Raw genomic sequence first — 27,888 nt, 5'->3', positions numbered from 1 at the left:
CATGCGCGCTTGCTCGGCGTAGGTGGCGCTAGATCCACCTGAGGAGGTTGTGGGGTGACGGCGCGGACGCCATTTTGTCGGTGTTTGTCGCAGCGGCGGCTAGAGAGCGACGGCGGCGGTTTGGCGACATTTCTCGGCCAACAGGCCTTTCGCTTTTGCGGAGGTGAGGCGGGCAGGGCCTCGCGGAGCTAGGTGGCTGAGGAAAGAACGGACTTTGGGCCTCTGCGCCCATGGCTGTCTGTCTTGGCGGGGCACCGCTCAGCCGGCGGCGACAACACCCGAGCTGCTGCGGTTTCGCCGCTGAAGTCGCGGCCCGCGGGTGCTGGCCGGCCATGGTGGGAGCCTATGGGGAGACGTTGGCGGGGCACGTCCCCGGCGCTGGTGTCCCCGGGAGTCTGGTCGCCCGCACCCCTCCTCGCTCCTCTCGGCGGCCCTGGCAGTGTGCGGAACTGGAGGCTTCCCCCGAGTCCGCCGTTCGCCCTGCGGGGCTGCGCCAAACGCCCTGGCCAGCTGCCCGGGGGGGAGGTGGGGCGGGCACTGCGGCGATCCCGGTGGCTGGAGCGCACCTCCCGCTTCGAGGAACACGCTTGGGAGGGAAGGTCCGTCCGCCCTTGGGGCAGCGGGGTTTGGGTTTGGTTCTTTGCTCCCCGAAGAGGTCTCCCTGCCAGCCCTGGAACTCGCCGTGGGGACCAGGCTGCCCTGGGACTCCGAAGATCCCCCTGCCTCTGCCTCCCGAGCGGCCTGGTTAAAGGCGGGCGTCGCCACGCCCAGCCTGTTTGTTTGTTGGTTGTTGTAGCCGCCTCTCCCCCGTACTAACGCTGCCGAGAACGAACGGTGCTCTTTACCCTTTGCTGGTGTGGTCAGCCCTCTAAATCCCGTGGGCCAGTAGTCACCTGTCTTCTGTCTCTGCCGCTGCTTGACCCAGCTTTGAGCAAGCACCGGAGTGCCCCTTGTCCCCCACTTAGAAAATGCAGCCCTCTGAGAGGCTGGAAACTCCGGTCTCGATGTTTTTAAGCCTGTGTTTAGCATGGAGTAGCCAGATACCATACGGTTTTTAAGAGGGTGGTGGAGAATGGAATCGTATTTCCAATATGGGTATATGCATATTGGTTCCATTGTGTTATTCTATTGAAAGACACCAAGATTCTAGCATGTAGCGTTTTTTTTAAGTATTAGAGATAGTGTAATATTTTGAGGTAGCTTTCCTTCCCCTGTATGAGAAGGAACTCTTTGTTCATATATGAGACCTGAAATCTTTCACTTTGCCTTATAAGTAAAGATTTCTTTATTGGTTTGTTTGAGGCAAGGTGGTACTCTGCAAAGCAGGCTGTCATCGGACCCGCTGTATCAGAGCTCAGCCTGCCTCTGCGTCCACCATGGCATGTGCCTCCACACCTGACTAAGAAAATTAGTTCTGAACTTCACTGGAGATAAAGCAGGGGTGGGGGATGTTCAGCGGGAGTGGTCGGGACTGGGACCAACTGCTGGATTTTAAATAATAAATCTAGATAAATAAAGGAATACAGCTCTTGGGCTCTCACGAGGAATTTCTTTTAATTTTAATGTTTGCGTGTTAATATCATTTGAGAATTCTGTCTCAATTCAGTAAACTGGTGTGGCAGGGTGAAATCTAAGGGGGAGGAGGGAACTGAAACAAACAAATAAGTCTTGTGAAACCCTACTTAATGGACAGTCATAATGATGAGTCATCAGAAGCTGTAAATTTGCCTGCTGTTACTTAAGATTGCTTAGTAGCCTAGTGCTTGAGATTCGGGATTCAATTCCCAAAGAAACAGAAGAAAAAAAAAAGGCTTAATCAGACCAAAACCTAAATGTGGCTAAAATACAATTTTGATAATAGAAGGAATGGGTCAGCAGAATACCAGTAAAAATAGAAAGAGTGCTTTTTTGAAGAAAGTTTGAGTTTTGACATTTGCCATAAGTAAATTTGTAGTGCTTATTTTACTTTGCCATATTAAAATGACTATATCAAAGGGAATGCTTGCCTTACTTTTATTGAGGCAACAGGCAAGAATTTAGGAGGAGGGGGGTGACTTAACCCGTACTTGGTTTTTTTAACTGAACTAAAAGAGAAGCCACATTATCACAAAGATGCCTGAAAGGCTGCTCAGAACTAGAAGAAAGAGAATAGAATTTACTGAATATTTGGACAGGGGATACAGATCAGTGGTAGAGTCCTCGCCTAGCAATTCGGAACCATCACCACCACTACCACCCCCGCCTCCCATTACATCCTCGGTAGTCAAGACAGAAAAAGAATGTGGATATCACACCCTGTGGTGTGATGCACATCATTTCTTAGGAACGCCTTGGAGGCAAGAACAGAAACTGCCTTCTTTCCAAGCCTGGAGTTTAATAGCTTTCGTTAGCATATTTTTCAGTCGTTTAGGCAAACTGAAGGTGGTTAAGTTGGTTTTGCTCCATTGGGGCTTTATTCAGCTTCTTTGCTAAGCTGTGGTCCTGTCCCATCCTATCCCCGTCCCCCCAATACACACAAACCATTTAAACCCTGCTTAGCAGTGTTTTTAACTGGAACTGCAAAGACAGCGCAGAGATTTAAGAGTGTGTACTGCTCTTGTAAAGGACCTGAGAATCCTGTGCCCTCTTGTGGCTTCTGTGAACAATCGCAGTCAAGTGCAGCTTTCCCCCCATTAAAAATAAAATTAATCTTTTAAAAACTTTGGAAAACTGGGTGGTTAAGTGAGTAAAGGTGCATACCTTTGATCTCAGAGACCCGTGTGGTGAACAGAGAGAACTAATTTTGGCAAATTGTCCATTGGCCTCATTATAAGGGCATGCAACATTTAGACACAAGCAAAAAGGATAAATGTTAGATACTGAGCCTGGGAGAATACAAGCTGTACACAGGAAGTTGCAAATGAAGTCTGAGCATTGTTACCATTATCTGATGTCACTGGCCAAGTCTCAGTTTAAAGATTGGTCTAATTCTGGCATTTAGAGAAAGGAACTCTACAGAGTTTAAGGAAAAAGAAGCCTCGTTAATAAAAGGCTCTTTACCTTTAAACCAGTCACTTCCATGATTCTCTTTTAATTGTTTGTATTATGCTTTGCCAGGCTGAAGAACATTTGTGATACTATTGGGGTGAGCTAGCCATAAATATAGTGTGGGTGCTTTTCTTTAATCATTTCAGTCTTGACTTTTAAAATCCAAATTCAGAGGCTGAGAGTATAGCTCAGTTGGTAAAATTGTTAACATAAGAGTGACCTAATTAAGACATCAGCATAAGTAGAAGATAACGAAATCATCTGTCTATGCTTTGTCTATGCTTGAACTGTTTTGTGTGTCAGGGATGCATATGTGCATTCTGTTTCATGTATGGGCCAGAGGTTAACATGGGTGTATCCTTGTCTCTTTATTATTTTTGAGGCAAGGTCTCTCATTGAACCTGGTACTTGCCAGTTAAGCTAGACTGACTAGCCAATGAGTTTCAGGAATCTGTATGCCCCACCCTCACTCCAGCTCTGGAATTACAGTTCTGTGCTATGGTGTCTGGCTTTTTATATGGATGTGAGCAATCTGAAATGAAGTCCTCATACTTGCACAGCATGTCCATTACTGGCTGACTAATCTCTCAAGTCCTTGAGCAATTTTAATTGACCCTTTTTTAAAAAAAATTAAAGGATAGCCAGGTGCATCCTTTAAATGCATGCCTTTAATACCAGCACTTGGGTGTTAAAGGTAGGCAGATCTCTTTGAGTTTGGGACCAGCCTGCTCTACAGAGTGAGTTCCAGGACAGCCAGGGCTACATGGAGAAATCCTGTCTCAAAACAAAAAAGGTTAAAGTCAATGAGTATTTTTGAAGGCAAACACTAACTTGAGGATTTCTCCTTTTACTAAGTAGTGAAAGAAAATGTGTTAAAGGCTCATTGTTGCCCATCATTTAGTATTAGGTCAGTCCCATTCATCAGTCAGTCTCATAGCAGTGCTAATGTGTTCTAAGCTTTGGGGAGTATACCTAAAAGATTGTAAGAACCTGTGTGGCCCTGTGTGTAATTATACAACCATCTTTAGCTTTCTAGCTCACCCTTTCCCCCTCTTGGTTAACAGATGCGGCATTCCAAACGAACTCACTGCTCCGACTGGGATGGCAGAGAGAGCTGGGGCCATGACAGCTACAGTGGAAGTCACAAACGGAAGAGGAGATCTCACAGTAGTACGCAAGAAAACAGGCATTGTAAACCACATCATCAGTTTAAAGACTCTGATTGGTAAATGACTTGTATTTTAAGTTCTAACGGTTTAAAAATTTGTCATTTACTTTTATAGCTTTTATCAAATTTAGAATTCAGGCAACATGTTTATTCATTTAAAAAGCAGTTAAGAGTGCCATTATAGGCTAGCTTCTTTAGTGCTGAGACTATAGCTGTGAATAAAATAGTTTCTCATATATCTGACTGGGAATGATGGGAGACAGATAGTTGCTCAGCAAGCGAATGAAAAATAAGGACTCTGGGGATGTAGTTCAATGCTAGAACACTTGGTACCATCTATGCATGATGTCCTAAAATCCTTAAAAACCCCTTCATCACAAAAGGGAGGGGGATGCAAAAGGATATATATAATGATACCCAATGAGTGGCTTTAAATTGTATAGGAAGATGGTATGTATATTTGGGTATGCAAAAAGTGTTTCACAATTGAGATGTCACAGAGGGTGGTTAATACAAATGAGAAAGGCAGCATACTTTTGAGAACATTAAAGTGCTTTGAGGATTAGTCACTTGTGTTCTACAGGGTATGTTTATAGAAGAAAACCAATGGGTATGTCTGTCTGAGATTTTTAGGAACTTGCTCTGGTAATTTAGGATAGAGCCTTAGTTAAAAAATTATGGAAATCTTATGGTATAAAATTTGAAGGTAATATGTGTACATAGGATTAAAAGAATCTTAAAAGTTCTAAATAGTAAAGAAAGGCTAGGTGAGTAGTTTCTTTCACTCTGCCTTCCATTAATTTCCCTTTTTCATTCGTTTTGTTGGTTCAATGTTTTCTCCTTGTTTGTGCAGATGTTCCATTGGGGCTGTTTACCAGATTGCTTTCTAAATTAGCCAGCTGGGGTTACTTTAAAAAACAGTATGTAATTTTTTTTCCTTCTCCGTGCTAAACAGAGTTATTCTGTCAAAGAGCTTGTTTGTAGTTCCTGTACAATAATCATGCTTTATTAAACAGTTATGTGAGGGGTAAGGTTTATGGCAAGATTGAATGACCAGACCTTAGTAATGAACAATACACAATACAAATTGTCTGTACCTCACTATTACAGTATACAAAGTACAAAATACTATTTAAGGCTTATCATCTTAAAACTAATTATTCATAGTTCTAGTATATATTATATATGTGTAAAGGTTGATTTGAGGGATTTGTATTCATAATTATAAAAAACAAGTCAGTTCGATTAGCCACTAAGCCAGCACTGCCATTTTTGACATTGACACCGGACACATTTGGTTGTGGTTATTCATCCTAATCCAGAATATTCATTAACTGTAAAAAAAAATGAAAGCTAAACATTTTATAAATATTTTAGTAAAATTACTGGGAAATTGAAGGAACAAAGAATAAAGGAGCAACAGGTTGGAAACTATTGCCCGTTACTGAATTACTTCTCACTGTCTGTTCCTAAAGGATCTTTGTGTACAAATCTTTGCCTGTGAAAGTAGATTCTGAGAAGAGGCATTTTCAAGTTAAAGGGTATGAAATCTCACAAGGTTCTTGTTGCATATTCTCTTTTCTTTTTCTAGAATGCTTATAACATGCTCCTTCATGCTGTCTCCAGTTTTGTCTGTTTTAAATTGTTTTCTTAATCTGAATTTCTAAATTTCTAGTGAATTTGTTGTGGAGAATTTTTACATCAGTTGTTTTCTGTTAAAGTATGTTTCTTACTGATTTATAAGACTTTATTATGTATTAATTATTTGAGCCCTTTTTTACATGCATTTTAAAACCTTTTTCCCCTGACTTAACTTTTGGCAGTAGCCTGTGAGTTTGGTCTCTGTCTTTCAGGAGACTTAATTAATCTTTTGTCTCAAATACTGGAAAGACCAACATAGCTGTAAATAACCTTTATATATTTGTCTTCCCGTAACACAGAATACCAAGTTTTAAACCTTTGATAAATTTCATGACTGGAAATCACCTAGGAGATATGCAGACTAAGATTCAGTCTCTGTGGCCTGGGTCCTCATTTACAAACTCTGTATTCAGTATTAGTGCTACTAGGCCATCCTTTCACAAACACCTATAGTATGGTGTGTGTGTGGCTTCTAATGACATTCTCCTGGGTGAAAATTGGCTCTTGATACAGTCATCTACTTGCTGTCTAACTATAGCATCCTAAGCCTCTGCCTGGTGGTGCTGTCTGTGTGTTAGATGGCACTCTGCTGTTCTCCTGGAATTTCTTCTGCTGTGTATTTTGTCCAATCCTGACTTTCCTTTAAGATGCTTATCTGTCTTTGTCATGAATTCTTCCCTAATCATTTTAATCTAATTGAATTCTTTGCCTTCCCTGAGTCTAAGTGATCATTTGCACCTTTTCAACTTATTTTTCATTTGTCTATTTTGATTTTTCTTTCTCTTTGTGAGTAATCTTAAGTTGTTCGTTTGTTGGCAGAGACTTTGCCTTATATGATTTTATTTTATCTCCCACAGGACCTGTGTGGAAATAAAAACAAATTTCAGTGCACTCAACAGTTTGGGCTGTTTTGAAAAGTTACAATGAAATATTCACTGGGCATTCAGTGGATATTTTTAAAAGATGAAATCTGTTATTCTGTCTACCCTGTCTACAGCTTGTATAATTCTGTGGACTTTAATCTTTAACCTTTGGTCTTTGGTTGTGATAAACTGGAAAGGTCCTTCTCATGCTAGTTCTACTCATGGTAGTGCATCACCACTTCCATTTTTTTATCATTGATAGAGTGTTTGTCAGCAGGGCCAGTTTCACATAGTATTCCAGTTAAAGATTATCAGTCTAGTTTTTTTAAGGTAGACTTTGGATGTGGTGGAGGCGGGTGTGATACCTTATAAAATTAAGTAGGAAGCCCTTAAAGTATGACATCTAGTTTGTTGTGTTTCATCCAGATTTCTGTTTTAGACCAATTGACTCAGGCCTAGAGTTTTATCTGAATAGCCTGAGTTGTTTCTCCAGAGGTTAGGAAGAACTTGAGAATGATGCTAGGCAATAAGAAAACCCAGCCTGAATTAGATGCCAGTCCTGTTGAGTAGTTGTCCTAGGGATGTTTCTCTCTGTTTTGGCTTAAGCCAGCACTTGGGAAGGAAATGACAGCATATTCTGGGGAGTACAAAGGGGTTGGTGGGGGCAGCCTCAGCAACATCTGTCACTCCATTGCTTGTCAGGATTATTTAGCTGATTTGTCTGACTGGGCAGGTGTCCCCTCTCTCCCTCAGTGCTCCATGTGCATCCCTCTTGAAGCTTCGCACTCTGTTGAAGAGGACACTCATCCCAGGTAGAGGGGGGATGGGAAACTGGGCCAAATGAATCTGTCCTTTTCTTTCCATCAGATCAGGACACTTAACTTGGATCCACTGACTTCCTGAGGTCCATGACCTCCATGAAGTTCTTGCCAAGTTTTGTTTATGCATTTGTACATTTCTCGGGGGAAAGGGCCTATAACCTTTCCCATGAGGTTCTCAAAGGGATCTGTAGAAGCACTGTGGCACTAGAAAATGCTGTTTTCTTTTCTATTTCTTGGGTATTTTGCAAGAGTCACAGGAAATTAGTAATGCAAAGTGGGGCTAGAGTGATGGCTCAACCGTTAAAAGACTAGGCTAACAACCAAAAATAATAAGAAATGCAAAGCAAGTAGAGTAGGAGGCTGTCCAGGGTCCTGGACCCTTTCTTGTTAGGAGGGTCGATTTTAGATGTGTTTGACACACTAGGCAGGCCTCAGAAGTTCTGGTGTCTGATTTCCAAAACAGGAGTCAGAAAACTTAAACATAGAAAAGAGAGGAGATAGACTAGGTGACATGTAGGGCAGTAGTGACAGTTTGCAAATCTTAGCTTTTGCCACTAGTGTGTTCTGCAACAATGGTATATCCTTTAGGGATCTTAATTGAGTTAGTAAATGAAAGGGCTGAAATACGTTTAAAGGTTCCTTGTATCTGTGATACACAGTACAGAAGAGTCTGTCTGGGATATCCAAAAATGCACTTAACATTTAAAGGGAAAGGAATTCTCTTTTGCCTTTCTCTGAATGTGTGTGGCTCTGAGAGAGGGAAAGGAAGCTATCTTTAGATTCCTGTGTATTGCAGAACAGGTTTGCAGATTTGGTCTTGATTTTTCAGAAGGTAAAGGAACATTTAATTATACATATATTGTAATTAAAGCTTTGTTCCTTGGTATGAATTGTTGGCAGCAATTTTCTAATGTGTGGGGGTTTTGTTTTGTTTTTTGGAGATGGTTTCATGTGGCCCAGACTGGCTTCAGATTTGCAGTGTACCTCAGGATGACCTTGAATTCATGATCCTCCTGCCCTCACCTTCCAAATGCTGGGATTGCAGGCATATACCAACATGCCTGGCTATATAGAAATTATATATAGAAAAATATATTTGGTTAAAGTTATTAAGTTATCTGAGATAAGTACAAATTTCATCTCATCAATTAGAATTTTTCTTTTTATTGAGTTAGCTATTTAAACCAAGAATTCTTGAGAATTTTGTTTGAACCACATTATTCCAGAATGAAGAGAATAATTTGAAATTCTTTAATATGTTTGCAGTCACTATTTAGAAGCAAGATGCTTGAATGAAAGAGATTATCGGGATCGAAGATACATTGATGAGTACAGAAATGATTACTGCGAAGGATATGTTCCCAGACATTATCATAGAGACATTGAAAGCTCTTACCGGATCCACTGCAGTAAATCCTCAGTACGAAGCAGGAGAAGCAGCCCTAAAAGGAAGCGTAATAGACACTGTGCAAGTCATCAGTCACATTCGGTATGAGTGATTTGTTTTTATTTTGAATGGATTCTATTTGTAAGGCTCTAAAAAAAGTGATAAGGTCCTAAAAGTTTCTTTAATGCTATTTGGATATGCTATAATTTATATTTATATTACTTGAATTCTTAAAGGAAATGAACACATTCTCATAACTGACTCCTGTGTGTATTAGCTAGTCTTCACTTGCCCACACTTACTCATTCTGCAAACCAGATCATGAGCTTGTTGGTTTTAATAGTAAAACATCTTATTTTGTGGTTGTGCAGTATATTTAAAAACTGAGGCACCCATATCTTTCTTTGAATGTAAACATTTTTTAAATTATTTTGAAAGAAATTGCTTTACTGATAATTGGAAACAACTCAGGCGAGTCACACTGTTGGGGTGCTTAGCTGTTGCTGACCAGTATGTAGTATAGCTCCTAGTGCAGCACATCATTGTCTGCAGTTAATTTTGCTAAAGTTCTGAACTGGGTGCTGAATGGGAAATGTATTGAAAAAGCCAGACAGCTTTAATTTGTAAATTTCAAGGTACCATTTCCCTCCCCAAGTTTTTTCTGTAGAACTAGCATTTACTAGATTGAAGATTGAAATTAGTCTTTACTTCCCCCTTATTATGATATCTATTTTTAAATGTTGCTAAAAGAGAACAATTTCAACTAATCTTGACATTTTTCTGACAAACTTAGACAACTCAACTCACAGCATATGGTTATATCAGAAAATAGTAAATCTTGACATTGCATTCTTTAAACTTCAGACTTCAATTAAATCAGTATTTTAAAGAGACAATTGTGTTGTTTTTTTCTATTGCCACTTTAAGTATCTTATCTGAAAATCTGTTCCTTGCCATGTTTTTCTTCTGTAACATAAACTGTGCCCTGTGAATTTCTGGGGACTGAATTTGAAATTGCTCCTGCCAACTGTTCGTGGCCTGGTGCTTATCTGAATGCCTGAATATCTCCCCGCTGAATGAATTGCGTATTCTGCCCTGAATTCACTCTGATATATTGATTGGCTGGACGATCTTGGTGCTGCCCACTTGCCGTTCCAGAAGAGCCACCGAAGGAAAAGATCCAGGAGTATAGAGGATGATGAGGAGGGTCACCTGATCTGTCAAAGTGGAGACGTTCTAAGAGCAAGATGTATAGAATATTTTTCAACACTTTTTAAACTTTGCAGACAGAATAATCTTTTAAAGAATAGTTTGTCAGCGGGGGGCTAAAGACTCTTCATTGCTTTTTTGTTTTATTTTTTGTGGGTTTGTTTGTTCTTTTGTATTTCTTCTTTTCTGTAGAATTTAAATATTTCTATTCTTTAAATTCCAAAATAATCAGTGGAGTTTGAGATTAGAGCAAGACAGATAGCGCTATCTAATTGCTTTGTAGCAGCTGAAAATACAATAACTTGAGCGATGAAACCTTAGTTATGTTTTGCTAGAGATCATTTGGAAATATGCCACACTTAAGCATTCATTGTTTGAACAACTGTATAATTGTACTCAGGTACTTAGACTCTCTTTCTCTCCCTCACTTTAGATGAAATCGTGGACACTTTAGGTGAAGGGGCCTTTGGCAAAGTTGTAGAGTGCATTGACCATGGCATGTAAGTTTGCTTTTTCTTTCTTGACTATTTTAATGAAATGTACTTTAAAGTGGTTGCTGCAAGTTTTTCTGAGAGGTATTCAACAAGATTTCTGTAACTCAATATCATTTATGTGCCATGAGTATTAGTTTTGTTGGTGTGCGATGTCAGTTTCTCTCAGATGGAGTTTACTCTGTAATTAAAGGAGTACTCAAGTTCAGTAGGATTCAGCTACTTTTGGATTGCAGAGTCAATAAAGTAATTCCAGTTTTATATATTAAAATGCGATTTCTGAACTACAGAGAAATTCCATTAGGACCTGTAGAGTAAAGTCTACATTCTCTGGGATATACTTCCTACTTCATTGCACCATGTCCCTTAGAACCTCTGTTCTGTGTGTGGTTTTACTACTTTTTTGTAAGTGAACTTCTTAAAATAATTTATTGAAGCTACACCTTTCTAAAATAACATCTTTAATTTTTTAAAGGGTATAATTTTCCAGCTTACTGTATATAGCGGTAGTTGAGGTTTATTTTTGGTTTGGTTTGGTTTGGTTTTTATTTGTTTTTGAGACAGGGTTTCTCTGTAGCTTTGGGGCCTGTCCTGGAACTCTCTCTGTTGTAGTGATAATTTCATTTGTATTTTAATAAATAGAGCTTACCTAAAGACCAGAGAATAAAACAGCTCCACTGGTCAGCCTTACAGACCAGGCAGTAGTGACACACATCTTTAATCCCAGTAGCCACACTACTTAGCTATAGAAACCTGGTAGTAGTAGTGCATGCCTTTAATCCTAGCCCTAGAGAGGAATATAAGATGAAAGGAGACAGCTCTCAGACAGTCTCATTCTGAGGACTCCTGGAGGTAGTATCACCATTTTCAGACTGAGATAGAGTGGTAAGAGCCAGCTGCTTTTCTTTTCTGATCTTCAGGTTGAACCCCAGTATCTATCTGCCTTGGGTTTTTGTTAATTGTGTTACATTTGAATAGCAATCAGTGAGGCTGTTTTTCTCTCTGATCTTCAGACAAGCTTTATTCACTAAAATACAAATGAAATATCATTATACTCTGTAGACCAGCCTGACCTCAGACTCACAGAGCTCCACCTGCCTCTGCCTCCCAAGTGCACCGCCACTGTCTGACTAGTAGTCTTGAAAGTAAAGTTTATCTGTGTTTAGACATATTTGGTGAATCTTAGTATCATAGCCACTTGATCTGTGCTGTTATCCATGAACAAACTGCTTGAGTTCATACTTGGAAATGTTTATTGTTGGCCCAGCGTGTGGCTGACATGGGCAAGCAAGGTCCTGTTTCTATCACTAGCCAAAAAAAAAAAAAAAACCTCTAAAAATTTCTTTCATCCCATTGTCCATGATTTTCTCAAAATACTATTTATATTCTTTAAGAATTATTATTGGAAATGCCCACTGCTCTTACTGTAGCTATTTCTACATACTTGAATGAGTCTGCTTGGAGGGAGGGGCCTCAATAGCTTACAGTGTCTTTAGCCAGTTGTTTGATAGGCTCACAGTTTGTCAGGGCTCAGTTGTGTCTGATTGTATGAATTGCTATTTTATTGTATAAGTAGTTGGGGCTTCATCTCTTGTGAGGATGTCTTAATACTCATCTGCCTTTGTCATTAGACTGAGGCATGTAGTAGTGAGTCCCATTGTTCAATACTAGCACCTGTGCCTTGTCTTTTGCACAAAATAGATCCTGCCTAGCAAATGAACAAATGATCTGATTGTGTATGTGTGCTACACTTTAAAATGTTTTGTATGAAATATAAATGTAAATTTTTAAAAACATCTTAAAATTACTAAGTATTATGTGAATGATTGCTTTGTTTTGAAAAGATATTTCTGTAACCTAGGGTATTAATGCACTCTGAAAGAGTTAGAACAATAATATGGGAGACATGTAATTACAACTGTATTTTAGGAGACTGAGGTAGGAGTATCACAAATTCAGTGTCAGTCTGGGCTACATAATGAGTTTAAGCCCAGCCTGAGCTATATATAGTGAAATCTGGTCTCAAAAACAAAACAAAAAAAGAAAGTGCTTTTCACAGGGTATGCAATTTTATCCCACTGCTTATATATTTAGCATCATCATCTTTTGTTTTTAAGGGATGGCTTACATGTAGCAGTGAAAATTGTAAAAAATGTAGGCCGTTACCGGGAGGCAGCTCGCTCTGAAATCCAAGTGTTGGAGCACTTGAACAGCACTGACCCCAACAGTGTCTTGTAAGTATACATTGAACCACAAGCTGTCATGCTACGTGAGCTGCTCACTTCTGTGCACTCAGTTATTATTTTGATCTCTTTTAGCCGATGTGTCCAGATGCTAGAATGGTTTGATCATCATGGTCATGTTTGTATTGTGTTTGAACTGCTGGGACTTAGTACCTATGATTTTATTAAAGAAAATAGCTTTCTGCCATTTCAAATTGACCACATCAGGCAAATGGCTTATCAGATCTGCCAATCTATAAATTGTAAGTATTCGTGAATACACGGTGTATTTTATTGTCTTTATTATCTAATCAGCATATGAATACTTGCAGGTTACAGGTAAAGGTGAAATCCCTTTTGACCCCCATATCCTAGCCCCAGTTGAAATCTAAGTGAGACTAATGATGGTTTTCTGTTTTCTTTATAGTTTTACATCATAATAAATTAACTCATACGGATCTAAAACCTGAAAATATTTTATTTGTGAAGTCTGACTATGTAGTCAAATACAATTCTAAAATGGTAAGTTAAAAACTTGTTTTAATTTTTGGTGTTGTCTTTAAAATTAATGTAGCTTGGTGGTCCTTGAATGAGGAATTTCACTTCAGAACCTGTTTATATCTGATGTTCATCTACAAATAGAGTATGAATAGGATGCTTGTATCCCAGTTGCGGGAGGGGGATAGAGAGGCCGGAAGGGTAAAGAGGGAGGATTCATTTGCACATTTTATGAGTAGTGTTATAGAATGTTTTATGTCTTTATTGAGTTTCATCTTTACTCAACTGTGTCTCTAGAAACGAGATGAACGCACACTGAAAAACACAGATATCAAAGTTGTTGACTTTGGAAGTGCAACATATGATGACGAACATCATAGTACCTTGGTGTCCACACGGCACTACAGAGCTCCAGAGGTCATTTTGGGTTAGTAGACACCAGACTTCCTTACACTCTAATTGTTGAAGGTCATGGTTAAACTAAAATGATATTAGCAGGATACAGAAATGAGTTTTGTCTGTTTCTCCTATGTGACAGTGTTTGTGAAAGGTATTCTAAGTGCTGATGATTTGTGACCCTCAAGTGATAGTAACTGGGTATGTTTGGTTAAAGCATCATAGTCTTGTGATTGTGGGGTTATGTAGTCACTTATTTCCACTCTATTGGCAAAGTAAGGCTCTGCCACAGGTGCCCAGGGTTTGGTTGGCCGACTTAGACATGATAGGTAAGGAGCAGGAGGAAAGAGACTTTAAGCAAAAGTCTCTGTTAGCTATGGGAGAAAGTAGGAAGTGAAAGGGCAGAATTTAGAAACTCAGAGTATGTATTACACCTCAAAACTTTCAAGTCACTGATGGGATTGGGGCCTTGGAAACAAAACAGAAGAGGTGCTATTGGTTGGTACAGATCTGAAGTTGGAGTCACTGGAAAGGGAATCTGGAGTCTGGGGGATTAGAATACTATGGTGTTCCCCAGGGTGAAGGCGGATTAGAGAGGAAAATGTAGTTGGGTGCTGCAGTAAAGGGAAAGCAGTTGCTTTAGATGTTAGCAGTCGGATAACAGTGGGAAAGAGTGAGATGAAGTTCTCTAGTATCAGAAGGGATTCATTGACTAATGGGGTAAAGGGCTACAGTTAGTCACCTGAGGAAAAGTATATTGAGGTATAATGATTGAAAACTGATTAGATCTCAAATTCTAGTGTCTGAAGATGTTACTCTATTGCTATATAAGTTTCCAGTGGTGAACATTGTGGAATGAACAAAGGTGACTATATGGGACCAGGTGTGGTGGCACCCACTTGTAAGACTGAGGAAAATACCAAGTTCCAGACAAGCCTGAGCTATGTGCACCAAAATTGTAAATCCTGAGGTTGCTGTTGTAGCCTCCCAGGTAGACTATAAAGAGCACCTGAGTGTGAGGAAGGGTCAGCAGCTTAAAGGTGTTCAATAGTAACATGCTTGTTTGTTTTTGATAGCTTTAGGTTGGGCTCAGCCTTGCGATGTTTGGAGCATAGGCTGCATTCTTATTGAGTATTACCTTGGGTTTACAGTCTTTCAGGTATGTATCTAATACGTTTTATTTGATGATCTTTAATGAATTTTGTGTTATGTGCTTTATATTTAGCTTCCATATTGGAGATTTACCATAGATCATTATTATTAAAAGTAAAACATAAATATCCTTCTGAAAGCACAGTTGATTAAAGTCCTGCCACTAGTGAGGTTGTAACTTGCTTTGAATGTGTATGTTGTCTATAATGTGAAATTCATGTAGAGTTCATATTATATGTTCTGCTTTTTCTCTTTTTTGTTTTATAGAACTTCTTGAACTTTATATTAGTGTTAATGTGGCTAATTGTAATTCTGCTCTGGCTATGCTAACCATGTTTCTAAATACATAAAAATATGGAACTGGCTAGGTATGATGACACATACTGATAGTCGTGTCACTAAGGAGGCTGAAACAAGAGGATCAAGTTGTGAGGCCTCACCTACCTAGTGAAGTTAAGGCCAGTCTTGACTGCAAAAGGAATCATCTGTCTCACAAAACAAAAACAAATGTGGGAGTAGTAATATTTATTCCTCTCAATAATAATGGTTTTTTTGTTTTGTTTTATTTGAGACAGGGTTTTTTCTGTTTCAGCCCTAGCTGTCCTGGAACTAGCTCTTTTGTAGACGAGGCTGGCCTCGAATTCAGAGAGATCCACATGCCTCTGTCTCCCAAGTGCTGGAATAAAAGGCGTGCACCACCATGGCCCGGCAGTAATAGTGTTTTAAAGGCAATTGCTTGGGCCTTATAATTGATAAATGTAAAAAGCATTAAATACAACACATAATCTTTGCTCTCTAGAACAAAGATTGGCAAAGTGTGGGCTGTTGTAAAAGTGCTCCCTGCTGCCTGATGAAGAGAAAAGCTATTTTGCCAGCAGCTCATCCTAAAATATCTTTTGTCTGAATAACTTTTTCAGAGAAAAAGTTAGCCTGCCTCAGCTCTAGACTAGACACCATTTCACCTATGTGTCCAACTGCTGCTTTTCTGGTGTAGCAACTCTTGCTGGTTTTGAATAAGATTCTTGACTTTTGTTGTCAGCTTTGCTTAGTTATGAGCTATGTGCCTTTGTCTTAATCTCTTTGAATTCACATTCCTAAACAAAGCTCAAGAATTGTGGTGAGAATTGTTAGAACAACTATACTACCCGGGATAAGTAAGCGTAATAGTGGTCTAGTTAAATAGTTTATGAAAAGGAAATTGTTGCATTTTTTGTTAGACACTTTTCATGTTGGTTACCAGATAGATCTTGGACTGTACTGTGTTTGCACAAGACAGCATAGCTCTTTCAGTATCAGTCATCTTTGAAGAATATGTAAACTGTGTAACTGGCTAATCTAGTCTTTTTGTTGTTAATTTATGTATTTGAGGGAATGCACACATGTGGAAGATAACTTGTGGGAGTTGGTTCTTTTATGATGTGAGTCCCAGGGGTTGGACTCAGATCTTTAATCTTGGCAACAAGGGCCTTTTACCCATTAAGCCATCTCTGGCCTTTATTCATTTTATTTTATTTGGTATTTCAAGACAGGGTTTCTCTGTATAATCCAACCTGTCTCAGAACTCTGTAGAGCAGGCCTACCTCGAACTCTGAGAGTTCCCCCTGCCTCTGCCTCCCGAGTGTGTGCAACCACAGTCCAGCTTAGACTAGTCCTTTTTTATCAGCATATATTTTTACTCTTCTTTTTTATGTGCATGTAAGGAAGTGGAGAGTGCTAAATTCCTTTTTCCTGAATTTTTTTTTTTTAGACTCATGATAGTAAGGAGCACCTGGCAATGATGGAGCGGATATTAGGACCCATCCCAGTACACATGATCCAAAAGACAAGGTTTGTCTAAGATGCATTCAGTGAATGGCCTGTTCTGAGGACTACAGATCTGGAAGTAAAAAGAAATTCTGTACAAATGATAATCTTAGCATTTTTAAAAGGTCATTTTCAAAAAATAATTTAGTACTCAGAGTAACTTTTATGTAGATTTTTTTAAGTTGATGAAAAAAACAATACATGTGAGAGCCCATTCTTTCTGGAGTCTGTCAGTCTTGTTTGATTTTCCTGTTACTGCTCTGCACCCTTGAACAGGATAGTGAGTGTTTTCTAGCTCACCTGGGAAGTTGTTAAAAAATTCCCATTCCCATCCATATCTGGTGAGATAGAATTCCCCACCAGGAGTCTTCCTTTGTAAAGTGAGTGTTTTCTCATTTGTGAACTGTCTAGTTGAGATAACTAAAATTCCCCAGAGTAGATGATAAAGGAAGATCCTGTCATGTTGACAATATTTAAAAAATTACACACAGGTAAATATATGTCTGTACATTTAGAGAGAGATCTATTCTTTCTTGTCCCTACCAAGTTGATGACAAGGTAAAAATGTGGAACTTTGCTTATTTTATTTTAACTTCAACTTCTTTTCTCTTGTAGGAAGCGCAAATATTTCCACCACAACCAGCTAGATTGGGATGAGCATAGTTCAGCTGGGAGATATGTTAGGAGACGCTGCAAGCCATTGAAGGTAAAGGGATAAAAGATTAATGATTAAGTCACATTTTCATTTACGTCTTTATGTAACAAGACCATTTCCTCCAGGAATTTATGCTGTGTCACGATGAAGAGCATGAAAAGCTGTTTGACCTGGTTCGAAGAATGTTGGAGTATGACCCAACGAAAAGGATTACCTTGGATGAAGCATTGCAGCACCCTTTCTTTGACTTATTAAAAAGGAAATGAATGGGAATCAGTGGTCTTCCTATATACTTCTCTAGAAGCAATTACTTTAAGACTGTGTCAGTCAACTAAACATTCTAATATTTTTGTAAACATTAAATTATTTTGTACAGTTAAGTGTAAATACTGTATGTTTTGTATCAATAGCATAGCTACCTTGTTAAGTATAGTGTTGATAATGAATGCAATATGAGTTAAAATGAATTTTCCCTTTTGATGTTAATTGCCATTTTTAAAGGCCTTTGGAATACCCTTTGTGTCCAGTGATTAAAGTGATTGGTCTTGTCTTTTGTACATGAAGGTTGACTCTGAAGTGATTTTTTTTTTCTTGAGTAAAAGGAAATCTTGACCACTTTGTGTGATTGAGTATTCTTTATACACCTCAAATGTAGAACTTTTCATGAGAAAGGTGGTTTTTGTTATTGATTATTGAACAGGCAGCAGTCTAGGTGGGCAGATTTTAAAAACTAAAACTCGGGAAAATTAGCATAGTAAAAGTTTCATTAACTTTTGTTTTCTGGCCAGGCCTTGGTGGCGCATGCCTTTAATGCCAGCATTCAGGAAACAGAGGCAGGCGGATCTCTGAGTTTGAAAACAGCCTGGTCTACAGAATGAGTTCCAGGACAGACTCCAAAGCTACACAAAGAAACCCTGTCTCAAAAAAACAAAACAATTTTTTTTTCTGTTCTTTTCTTCGTGATGTCAACAGGCCCTCATGGAAAGATACCTGATTAGTCTACGAAGGAGTTTAATCAGACCACAAACACATCATTTAAGACTTAAATCTTAATTTAACGTTGCAGACAGATTTGAGCTGTATCTGTCTATATTTCAAAGCACAAATATATAGAGCTTTCTTCTGCGTGACAAGTAGTTAAAGCCAGGCTGTACTATACTGTCTAGAGGCAGTCTTCCTAGTACAGTAGAGCTAGGAACTTCAGTATCACAGAATTGCACATAAAGTATATCTAGGCTTCTGATGTCAGCATACACCTTCAGAACATTTCTAAGTTTTATTTTTCCCATCCCATTCTTCAGTCCACTTCTTAGGCTTCCCTAAGCCTGTCTTTTCCCCAGCATGGGTTCCCGGGCCCCATCCCAAAAATCTTTTCATAGGCTGATCTTGGTGTAAAGGGGAAAAAAAGATGATCACGTTTCTGATTGCTTTTCGGGGCTGGAGAGTTGGTTCAGTAGTTAAGATCACGTACTTTTAATTAGATTCCCAGCACTGGGTTAGGCAAACAAAACTCCAGCTGTAGGGAATCCAATGCTGTCTTCTGATATCCAGGCAGCTGCACTAATGTGCACATACCCATGCACACATAATTAAAACAATGTTTTGGTTTTTTTTAAGATAACAGTCTCTAAGTCCATTTCTCTTCTGAAAATTAACATTCTTCACAAGGTTTTACTAACTTGTTTACTAACACTAACATAGAAGAAATGAGTAGTGGTCAGGGTGGTCATTGTGGAAATGTTCTTTGCCAAGCATTCCTTCCTTTGAGCTCTCAGCTCCCTGCTCCTGCCTGCCTTTATTGGTTCACACGTTTTCTGGAAGGGTCACTGCTTTTTACGGTGTCTACAGCTTCAGCACTAAAAAGAAAAGGGCTTAGACTGGCACATGAACATGGGTCATTCATAATGGAGGTAATTTTTAAATGTTTTTAATTCTTTGATTACATGAATATAATGACCATATCTCCCTATTCTTTCCTTTTATCTCCCATTTCCTCTAGACTCCTTCCCTATATATTTTGGTTTTGGTTTTTTTTTGAGATGATATGCTCTTAAAAGATGAAAGTTCTGTGATAGAAATATACTTGAGCATTGAGGGAGGTTGGTTCTGTATTGGTTTTTTTCATCTTAAAAAAATATTAGAATAGAATGAGTCCTTGTCTCTAAATATATAGCCAGCTTCAAAATATTAAAATAATTGGCAAATTTTTAAATCAATCTACGTTCTGTTCAAATACAAATGTTAGCTACCATATTTCATCTTAATTCTATATTTTTAATAGATTTAAGTATATATTTGCACAATAACACTCTTAAACAGTTTTGCTGTGAGGATGATTCAGTGGCTAAAAGCACTTACTGCAACAACTGAGTTGTCATGCTTGTTTTGGTAGACCTCACCTACCTCAAAAACTAAAAGTCTGATGTTTAGTCTAAACTTGTCTCAAAACTTGGATTATTATATATACGGGACCCAGCCAGGATGACACATTGACATCTCACTGGCCTTTGCCCTCCATGTGTTTTGCTTTTTGGTTAAGGAGCCTTCATGTCTTTTAATTAACTTATTTTTGGCTTTTTTCATGACTTGTTGCCCTGGGAGATTGGTTGTTAACTAAGTGGCTGTTCCGCCTTTGACAGTTGAGAGTGTGTATCCTCTTGAGCCGCATGTGGCATCCTAACTCTTAGAGCACAAGAATAGCAGGACAGAGGCTTCTCCCCTGCTGGACTTGGTCTTCATACATTCCCTTCAGCCATAGAAAGTCCTGCAAGGTGTCACTGTTTTTGTTTTAAGCCACTGAATTGTTTTAATGAGATAGCTTTTTTTTTTAAGACAAATTCTTACTCTGTATCTCAAGCTACCTCAAAATCCTTAGGGTGACCCTCCTGCCTCGATCACTATGGGGCCAGAGCTAGTATGTCTAGATCTTTAAGAGATTTAAATGTTTCATTTTGGAGACAGGATGTATAGTCCAGGCCGACCTTGAATTTGCTATGTAACCATAAATATCTTCTGTCCCACCTCCCAAGTGTGGGGTCACAGGCCTGCATCCCCACCAGCCTAGCAAGGAGTCTTAGTTAATCCAGAGAGTTAGGGTTTGCTTTGTCCTAGTTTGTATTTCTAGTGTGGTTTGCTTCCTGCCCTGAGTTAGGCATTAACATTTCTCTTTATTGTAGTTGTGATAACAATGAAATCTTTTGGCTTTTGTGTTTCGGGGAGTTTTCAACACCCCCTTATGTGACAGTTTCATTAACCCTTGCTGGCCTTGAAGCTTTTAACTATGGTCTTTCCTCCTCAGCCTCCTAAGTACCAGGATTACAGGTCTGTGTCACTCGTTGTTGCTGTGCATTCAGGCTAGGGCTAGAGTTGTGTTGGTGAAAATGAAAGGTTCTCTACCTTCTATTGTACTGTGGCCAGGAAACCTGTTATTTTGTTCCTTTGCATGTTTTTTTTTTCTTTTTTTCTAATTGCTTTTAAGTTTGTTTCTCTTTACTACTCAGCTCAAGTAACCTTTGACGTGCTTGTGTGGTTGTCTTCATTGCATAGCCCACCAATGCCCTTGGGCCAGAGGGTGTGAGGTCCCCTATTCTAGTGTGCTCTGCCTTTTTTTCTTGAGACAGAGTGTCACCAAACCTGAACCTAGTCTGACCTAGTCAGCAAGCCCCAATAATCTTGTTTCTGCCCCACAGTGCTGTAGTTAGACCTGGCTTTTTATGTGGGTGTTGGGAACTCCTATTAACTCAGGTCCCCATGCTTGCAAAGAGCAAGAACTCTTTTCCACCCTAGCCCCCATCTAGTGTAGGTTTATATGTACGAGTGTTTTGCTTGTATATGTGTCTGCCCATGAAGGCCAGAAGAGTGCTGGGATTGAAGGTTTATTTTTATGTATATGGGTATTTTATCTGTGTCTTTGTCTGTATCATATGCTTACAGTGCTCAAGGAGGCCAGAAGAGGGTGTTAGATTCCCCCAAAACTGGAGTTACAGATGTTTGTGAGCCACACTGTGGATGCTGGGAATCAAACCTGGATTCTCAAAGAGCAACAAGTATGCTCAACTGCTGAACCATCTCTCTCAGCCCAGTGTTGTAGTTGTGTGTGTCTAAAATATCAAATTTTCATCTACTAAAATTTTTTTTAATCTTTTCAAAAAATAGCTATTAGGCTGGAGAAATGATTCAACAGTTATGAGTACTGACTACTTTTCCAGAGGTCCTGAGTTCAATTCCCAGCAACCATATGGTGGCTCACAGCCATCCATAAATAGGATCTGATTCCTTCTGGTGTGTGTGAAGACAGGTCACTCATATACATAAAATAAATTTTAAAAAAAAAGTAGCTATCATGGCTACTTACCTTTATTTAGTTCCTTGAGCCTGAGGAATACAGTCCTCACTTTAATATCTTTGTTCACCGATTCTCTTGTCCCTGCCATTTCTGGGTTTCTCTTTTATTCATCTTCTCTGCTGTATGGTCTGGTAGTTTCTTGCTGTACCTTATTCACAATGTTGCTCAAGGATGCAAGGCTGTTTATTTCCAGGTACCTCCTCCCAAAGTTTAAGTTCTAAGGTAAGAAACAATTACATGATGAGATTAGTCTGAATGTGCTTATGTTCCTTCACACTTCGGTCGTTACATGCTTGCTTGAATCAATTTGATCTTTTCAGGTTTTGGTTTTAAGCTTTTAAACAAGACCTAGCTCAGTGCTTAGCTTATGGCTAGTTTGCCCCCACCATAAAAAAACATTTGAGTGCTCAGTGACATCTGCTCTATCTGGTTTTCTGAACTGGTGGGCAGGAAGACCCCCTGGCCTATAGGATTTGTTTGCATTTAGAATTCCAATCATACTGGTCTGTTAGCCTACTCTATTCTCTGGGAGCCTAGATCTCCAGCCCTCTCCCCTGCAGCTCTGAACTGCCCTGCCCTCTTAACTACCACAGCCAGTCAGCTCTTCTGCTGTAGGCCAGCCCTGGCTGAGGCCTTCTTGCGCTGTGCCCTGGGAAGTCTCCAGAGTCCTTGAGTTCCCTGTTTCCTATCTCCCAAAGGTCACCATCCTTTTGTTGCTGATGTCCAGTGCCTTGCAATGTGCCATGTAGTTTTACTGACTTTGAACAGAGTAAAGCCAGATGGTCCCCATTAGTACCTGCTTTTTTGAAAGGCTGAAAACTGAGGGTCTGAAGGCTAAGTAGCTTGCTTCAGTTGTACTGCCAGCTGGTTGACCAGGACTAGAGTCACTGAGTGAAGACCTGGTGGCTTCTTCAGTGACATTCTCACCATGTAATTGTCTCTTAAAACCTTAGAACTTAAACTTTAGGAGGAGGTACCCGGAAATACAGAGCCCTGCATCCTTGAGCAACATTGTGAACACATTCAGACCCTTTGGTTATCCGAGTTAGCCATGAGTATCAGCTGGGGCAAGTTAGTTCACATTTCTGTTCCAATTATAATGCACAGAGGGGTATGGCTACGTGGCCCATATCTCCCTGCTCTTAGTGTAGAATCGTAGTACTCCCTGGTGAGCAGGCACAGTTACTCCTTCAGCTCCCTGTACAGAATTCAAAGTGGGAGGCAACAAGACAGAGCTCGCAATTCATGGGTCCCATGCTCCGCTGGCATGCATAACCCAGAGATGAGAGAAGAGCAAATGCCAGATCTTCACAACTGTGAAGTTGGGTCACAGCTGTTGAGTCATGGTGCCATTCTTGCTTCTAACCCTAGGTTCTTAGACCCATGTGTTCTTATCAAGAACACAGCATCACAGAGAGGTACCCTGACTAATCATGTACCACATCCTGAATTATTTCACCAGTGCCTTCAAAGGCAGTTCAGTATTTCAAGGCTGGCTCCTTCAGGATGCAGTACTAGCCAGTGAGGTCATGGTCATGGACTCACCCCACTTCTTTGGCTAATAAGTTGATTACATGATTGAATGTGTTGTATGAGATTTCATACCTGTGGGTTACCTGTTATGTGAACATCATGCAGGCGGCTGAGACTCTGTAAATAGGAAAGAAGCCCTCACCTGGAAAGACAGACCCTCTGGCTCTTCCTTCACTGAGAGAATCCAAAGTAATCCAGGTGGTCTCTGAGAAGTGCCATGCAGGGGTAAGAGTGTTATCACTGACAAGTTGTATGATAGGTTGTGTGCAGATCTGCCCTCTTTACTGCACTTAGTGGGCTCTGACTAATACGTTTGATCAATGGGGGTCTCCAGCAGGAGACAGAGTATTTCTTCTTCTTGCTCCTTCCTCCATCAAGCCATGGTTCACAAAGGCTGTGTCCACAGGCAAAGGTCACAGCTCCTGCTGAGCAGACTTCTTCCGGTACCTGACTTTCCACAGACTGCCCAGCAGGCTTCTCCTCTCACCCCTTTAGCTAGGGATAAAAATGGCTTCCCACTACTGGGAGCCTGAGAGTGCTCACCCCACCCCCTGGTGGCTTCCCTCATTGCCACCATGAAGCCTGTCTACAGTCAAGCTGACTTTTATCACCTGTTCTGAGGGTGCCGCCTTTTACTTCTAGAACCCTAACTGACAAGTAACTGAGTGTTTTCTTTCTTGCTTTTCCAATTGAGAATTGCAGACAGTAAACTGATTTTTCGTCTTACTTTACTTACTAAGTGTTTATTGAGTGTGGACTATGGGCCAGATAGTGTTCTGTAAGAAGATAGTGGCACATGAAACAAGGGGATACAGTTAACAGGTAACTTGGGACAGCTGTCCCCATCCTGATTAATCATGAAGGGGACTGAGAATGAGCCCCTTAGATTGGGCAGCCTGGGATGGGCTCTGGAAACCTTGACTTCAAGATTAGCAGCTTGCTCTTCACAGTCTGAGAGGAAGCTAATCCACATAGCCGACAAGAATAAAGGCCCGGGGAGCAATGAGTTTGGCCTGTTCAATCTACAGAAGCTTCTAGAACGGCAGTACCCATTCATACTGACACTGATAGGAAGTGGGGAATTACCTTTTAGAGAGAATTGAGTTAACTTGTAATACAGTGTTGGCCTCTTTTCAGACTTCAGTAGACTGTCGGGTTTGCTTAGCAAGTGGTTTTCAGACTATTGGGCACATGCTCAATTTTCTCACTGGGCCAAAACTGTATAATCACTACCAGGAACTCACTTTACCTGAGGCCACAGCTAGGAAGTTGTGGGGAATTGCACCCTTGCTTCAGTTCAGTGGGTCTTGAGGGCAGGGAGCTTTTCCCTCTGAGTTAAGCGGGGAGTACGAGTGTTGCTGGGGTTTTCAGCGGGCTTAATAAATGGAGATAACGTAGCCACAGGAATTAACAGACAACCAGGAGACTCAGGGAGGGAAGGTGGCAAGTATTCATAACTGACTGTTGTCAGATGTACAGGTATCACAGGAGTTAGTGCAACAGTTACTTGAAATTTATTTGAGGTAAAATATGTCTTGGGGAGGCGGGCAACAGCTAAAAAAAACTTGGGTTCCAACTTCAGCCTCTCTGGTCACCCCTGTAAGTAAATGCCTTCATGTAACCGTAGTTAACTCAATATGCTGCATTCCAGATTTCGGTTTGGTCCAAGTTTTACCCTGCAGAATTCAAGTTCAAAAAGTTTAGGGCTCCTTTCCCTTTTATCTTCGTCTGCTTTCCGAACTAAACGCTCCCTCTGGGTCAGCTCCCTCCAAAGTATGACCATTTCTGTCTAGTGCCCATGCCTGACATTATAGTGAGAGCAATGGCTGTAAGAAGTGTCTGCTTTCCCCCGTTTCTCCTTTTCCCTTATTACTCTCCTTATTTCTCCTTCCTTCCTCTTTCCTCCATCTTCTCGAGAGCTCTCATCCTTTTCTTCCTCTATTCCTCTCTGGTTCTCTACCATTACCCACGCGCAGGGGCCGCTTTCGGCCACCAAGCGGCGCTCAGCGACCGTCTAGGACTGACTAATAACTTTCCCACAGAGTTCCAAATTTTGGTTTGCAAGTGTCAGAAAGGTCATTCTGCAAGTTTGGGGATTGCTCCTGGGACACAAACCGCGCCGCAGCCTTAGGAGGGCTGCGGGAGAGCCGAGACCAGACACGTCTGGCCCCTCGGGTGGAAGCGGCTGGGCACCGGGACGCGCTCGCCAGGACCGGTGTGGCGAGGACCCGGAGCCGCGGAGCCGGTGAGCGCCGGGGGCCCCTCCCCGACCGGCCGCTCCTCCCCTGGGTGGGTCCCCGCGCCTTTTCTGGCGGGGTCTATTTGCATAGAGAGAACTGCCCGCAGTGGCCGCTGCGTTGGAGCGGGCGACGAGGGGGGCGTGCGCGATCCGAGGCCACTGGGACGCCGATCCCCGCAGCCGCCGACCTGAAGTCGCCTCCAGCCGCAGCGCCGACACAGAGCCGGCAGGTCACCATGGGCGCAAACGAGCGCCCAGCGGGCGGGGGAGGCGTGCAGGACCCCGGCGCGGGCTGCGGGGCCCGAGTGCTGGGCGCGCTGTGCTTGCTGCTGTCGGTGGGCTCGGCCGCTGCCTGCCTGCTGCTGGGCGCCCAGGCGGCCGCACTGCACGACCGAGTGGCGGCGCTGGAGCAGGAGCGCGAGATGTTGCGACGTGCGGGGCCGTCTGGAGCCATGACCGCCTGGGCCGAAACGCACCTGGAGCGCCTGCTGCGGGAGGTGAGACGCACGATGGCCGGCCGGGGGATGTACCGCTATGCGCCGGGGTGGGTGGGGGAGCGTGGGGGCGCGGGGGCGGTATGATCGTCACCCCTAGGAATGGGGCTCACCCAATGGATTGCACGGGGGTCGCTGGTCCTGCTCTCCAGCTCCGGTGCCGGGACTTGCATCTGTAGGAAAAATAATCCAAAGGGCCGGTTTAGGGGACACGCAGGAACAGGGGTAAGGTAAGACCTTGGAATAACAGTCCTGAGCGCAGCGGTTCTACTGAAGTGTGCGCTCAGACCCACTGTCTCCCGCCTGATCCCAGCGCCCGAGACTCTAAGGAGGCTCTTGTGTCCCCACGCCTAGTCGACCTGTAACAGCCCAGACCCATCAAAGCTCGGGCCAGCCCTCCCTCGGTGCCCGGGAAGGTTTGGCTGGGAGCGACTCAAGCTTGGAAGTGCTGTTCTTAAGCTGACCGGCTGAAAACCTCGCATCTGCACAGCTAGGACACAGCTGAGCTGCCTATGAGTACATTGGTCTCCTGCGATCTCCACAGCGCACTCCAACGCGTCTTAAATTTGCTTTCTGAGGGTTAAGACTGCTGTTGTCAGCCGGGCTTGGTGGCTTAAGCTATATAGTTAAGATCCAGGTCCAGCCTGGGCTACAGAATAAGACGTAAAACAACAGCAGTGGAACATGAGTGGCGCACGCCTTTAATCCCAGTACTTTGGAGGCAGAGGCAGATGAGTATCTGTGAGTTTGAGGCCAGCCTGTCTGGGACAGCTAGAGCTATATAGTGAGACCCTGTCTCGAAAAATAATGATAATAATAATAGTAAAAAAAGATGGTCACTTTGCACTCGGGCCTCTGAGCCTGGGCATCTGATATGTTGGTCAGAAGCTCGACCTTTCAAGCAGCAAGCCTCTTTCCTGTAAACTATGGCAGACACCAGCATACTAGCCAGTGTTTTTCTTGGTTCTGTTTCCTTTGTGGGAATGCTTAACCTCCTCCTGGGTGTGGTGGCTGTCCCAGATCTGAGGTAGGGATGTTGGAAGGGGTTTACTCCCAAGCACTGTAGAAAGTGAACCTTGCTTCATGGTAGAAGAAGCAGGAAGGCAGGTGAGCTATCTACCACCCATTCCTAAGGTGAATCCATCTGTGATCTTTGTTACTATACTGGACTGGACTGGGGGTGTAGCTCAGTGGTGGAGGCTTGCTTAGCACGTTCAAGGTCTTGGGTTGCACCCCTGGAATCAGATACATATATTGAGCTGGTTACCCGAGGTGGGGTAAATTTGGGGTTTCAGAAGGAGTGGAAGAACTATAGACTTAACCTTCTGTTCCCCACAGTTTCTTCTCAGTCACTTTAATAAGGCAATATTACATCTGCTCAGTTCTGGGCAAAATTGCTGCTTCCTGAATGATTTCCTCTTTCCCTTCTTGAAAGTGCCTGCAGAAGGCAGAGCCCTGCCAGCAACTTACGGCAGTAGTTTCATAATTGCCACCATTATCCTCTGTCAACCCCCTAGAGACCTGGGTGTTGAACTGTTTTGTGGAGGGCCAGTAACTTTCTACCTGTGAATACCCCAACCATGCTGTCCTTTCTTTTTCTTTTTCTTTTTTTCTTTTTCAAGACAGAGCTTCTTTGTGTAACCCTGGCTGTCCTGGAACTCACTCTGTAGACCAGGCTGGCCTCGAACTCACAGAGATCCTCCTGCCTCTGCCTCCCTGAGTGCTGCAATTAAAGGCATGCACCATCACTGCCTGTCCTTTCTAACGAGAAGAATAAACCACAAACTGTGACAAGGAAACCAGAAATTTCTGGAAGACCTTGTACGAGGAGCTCACAGGTTTTGTCCAAACTAATAGGGATGGATTTGTGAGGAAGCACACACACACACACACACGCACACACACACACACACACACACAGGAGTGTTGATATCTTGTGGGTGG

At 41.8% G+C, this 27,888-nt stretch overlaps 2 protein-coding genes across 10 annotated transcripts in view; both read left to right on the top strand.

Moving 5' to 3' along the window:
* The first annotated feature begins 15 nt into the window (after window positions 1–15).
* Clk4 (CDC like kinase 4) lies at window positions 16–17,948 on the top strand. Of its 8 annotated transcripts, XM_075992735.1 has the most exons (16): window positions 50–163; window positions 4,092–4,252; window positions 5,049–5,115; window positions 5,671–5,736; window positions 7,453–7,511; window positions 8,787–9,009; window positions 10,066–10,156; window positions 10,550–10,616; window positions 12,725–12,841; window positions 12,926–13,092; window positions 13,257–13,351; window positions 13,625–13,754; window positions 14,800–14,882; window positions 16,623–16,702; window positions 17,294–17,384; window positions 17,459–17,948. In XM_075992735.1, exons 5-16 carry the CDS (start codon window positions 7,459–7,461, stop codon window positions 17,597–17,599), a joined length of 1,338 nt encoding a protein of 445 aa, XP_075848850.1. In that variant the 5' UTR covers window positions 50–163; window positions 4,092–4,252; window positions 5,049–5,115; window positions 5,671–5,736; window positions 7,453–7,458; the 3' UTR covers window positions 17,600–17,948. The 8 variants fall into 8 exon arrangements, with proteins under 8 accessions (XP_075848852.1, XP_075848849.1, XP_075848846.1 ...); XM_075992730.1 differs by lacking the exon at window positions 7,453–7,511 and having other exon boundaries at window positions 43–163; XM_075992734.1 differs by lacking the exons at window positions 5,049–5,115; window positions 5,671–5,736 and having other exon boundaries at window positions 25–163.
* A 7,609-nt stretch (window positions 17,949–25,557) lies between these two features.
* Col23a1 (collagen type XXIII alpha 1 chain) overlaps window positions 25,558–27,888 on the top strand; it is a 285,085-nt gene continuing 282,754 nt past the window's right edge. Inside the window, exon 1 of one of the 2 annotated variants that reach the window (XM_075992729.1) lies at window positions 25,558–25,947. In XM_075992729.1, the coding sequence (XP_075848844.1) occupies window positions 25,687–25,947 (261 nt within the window). In that variant the 5' untranslated portion in view covers window positions 25,558–25,686. The remainder of the gene's footprint in view (window positions 25,948–27,888) is intronic. The other variant, XM_075992728.1, reaches the window with a different exon arrangement.

The sequence above is a fragment of the Microtus pennsylvanicus genome, chromosome 11 (genome assembly GCF_037038515.1).
Source record: "Microtus pennsylvanicus isolate mMicPen1 chromosome 11, mMicPen1.hap1, whole genome shotgun sequence".
Lineage (NCBI taxonomy): Eukaryota > Metazoa > Chordata > Mammalia > Rodentia > Cricetidae > Microtus > Microtus pennsylvanicus.
The sequence above is the reverse complement of the archived record's forward strand: the minus strand, read 5'-3'. Positions and strand labels throughout refer to the sequence as shown.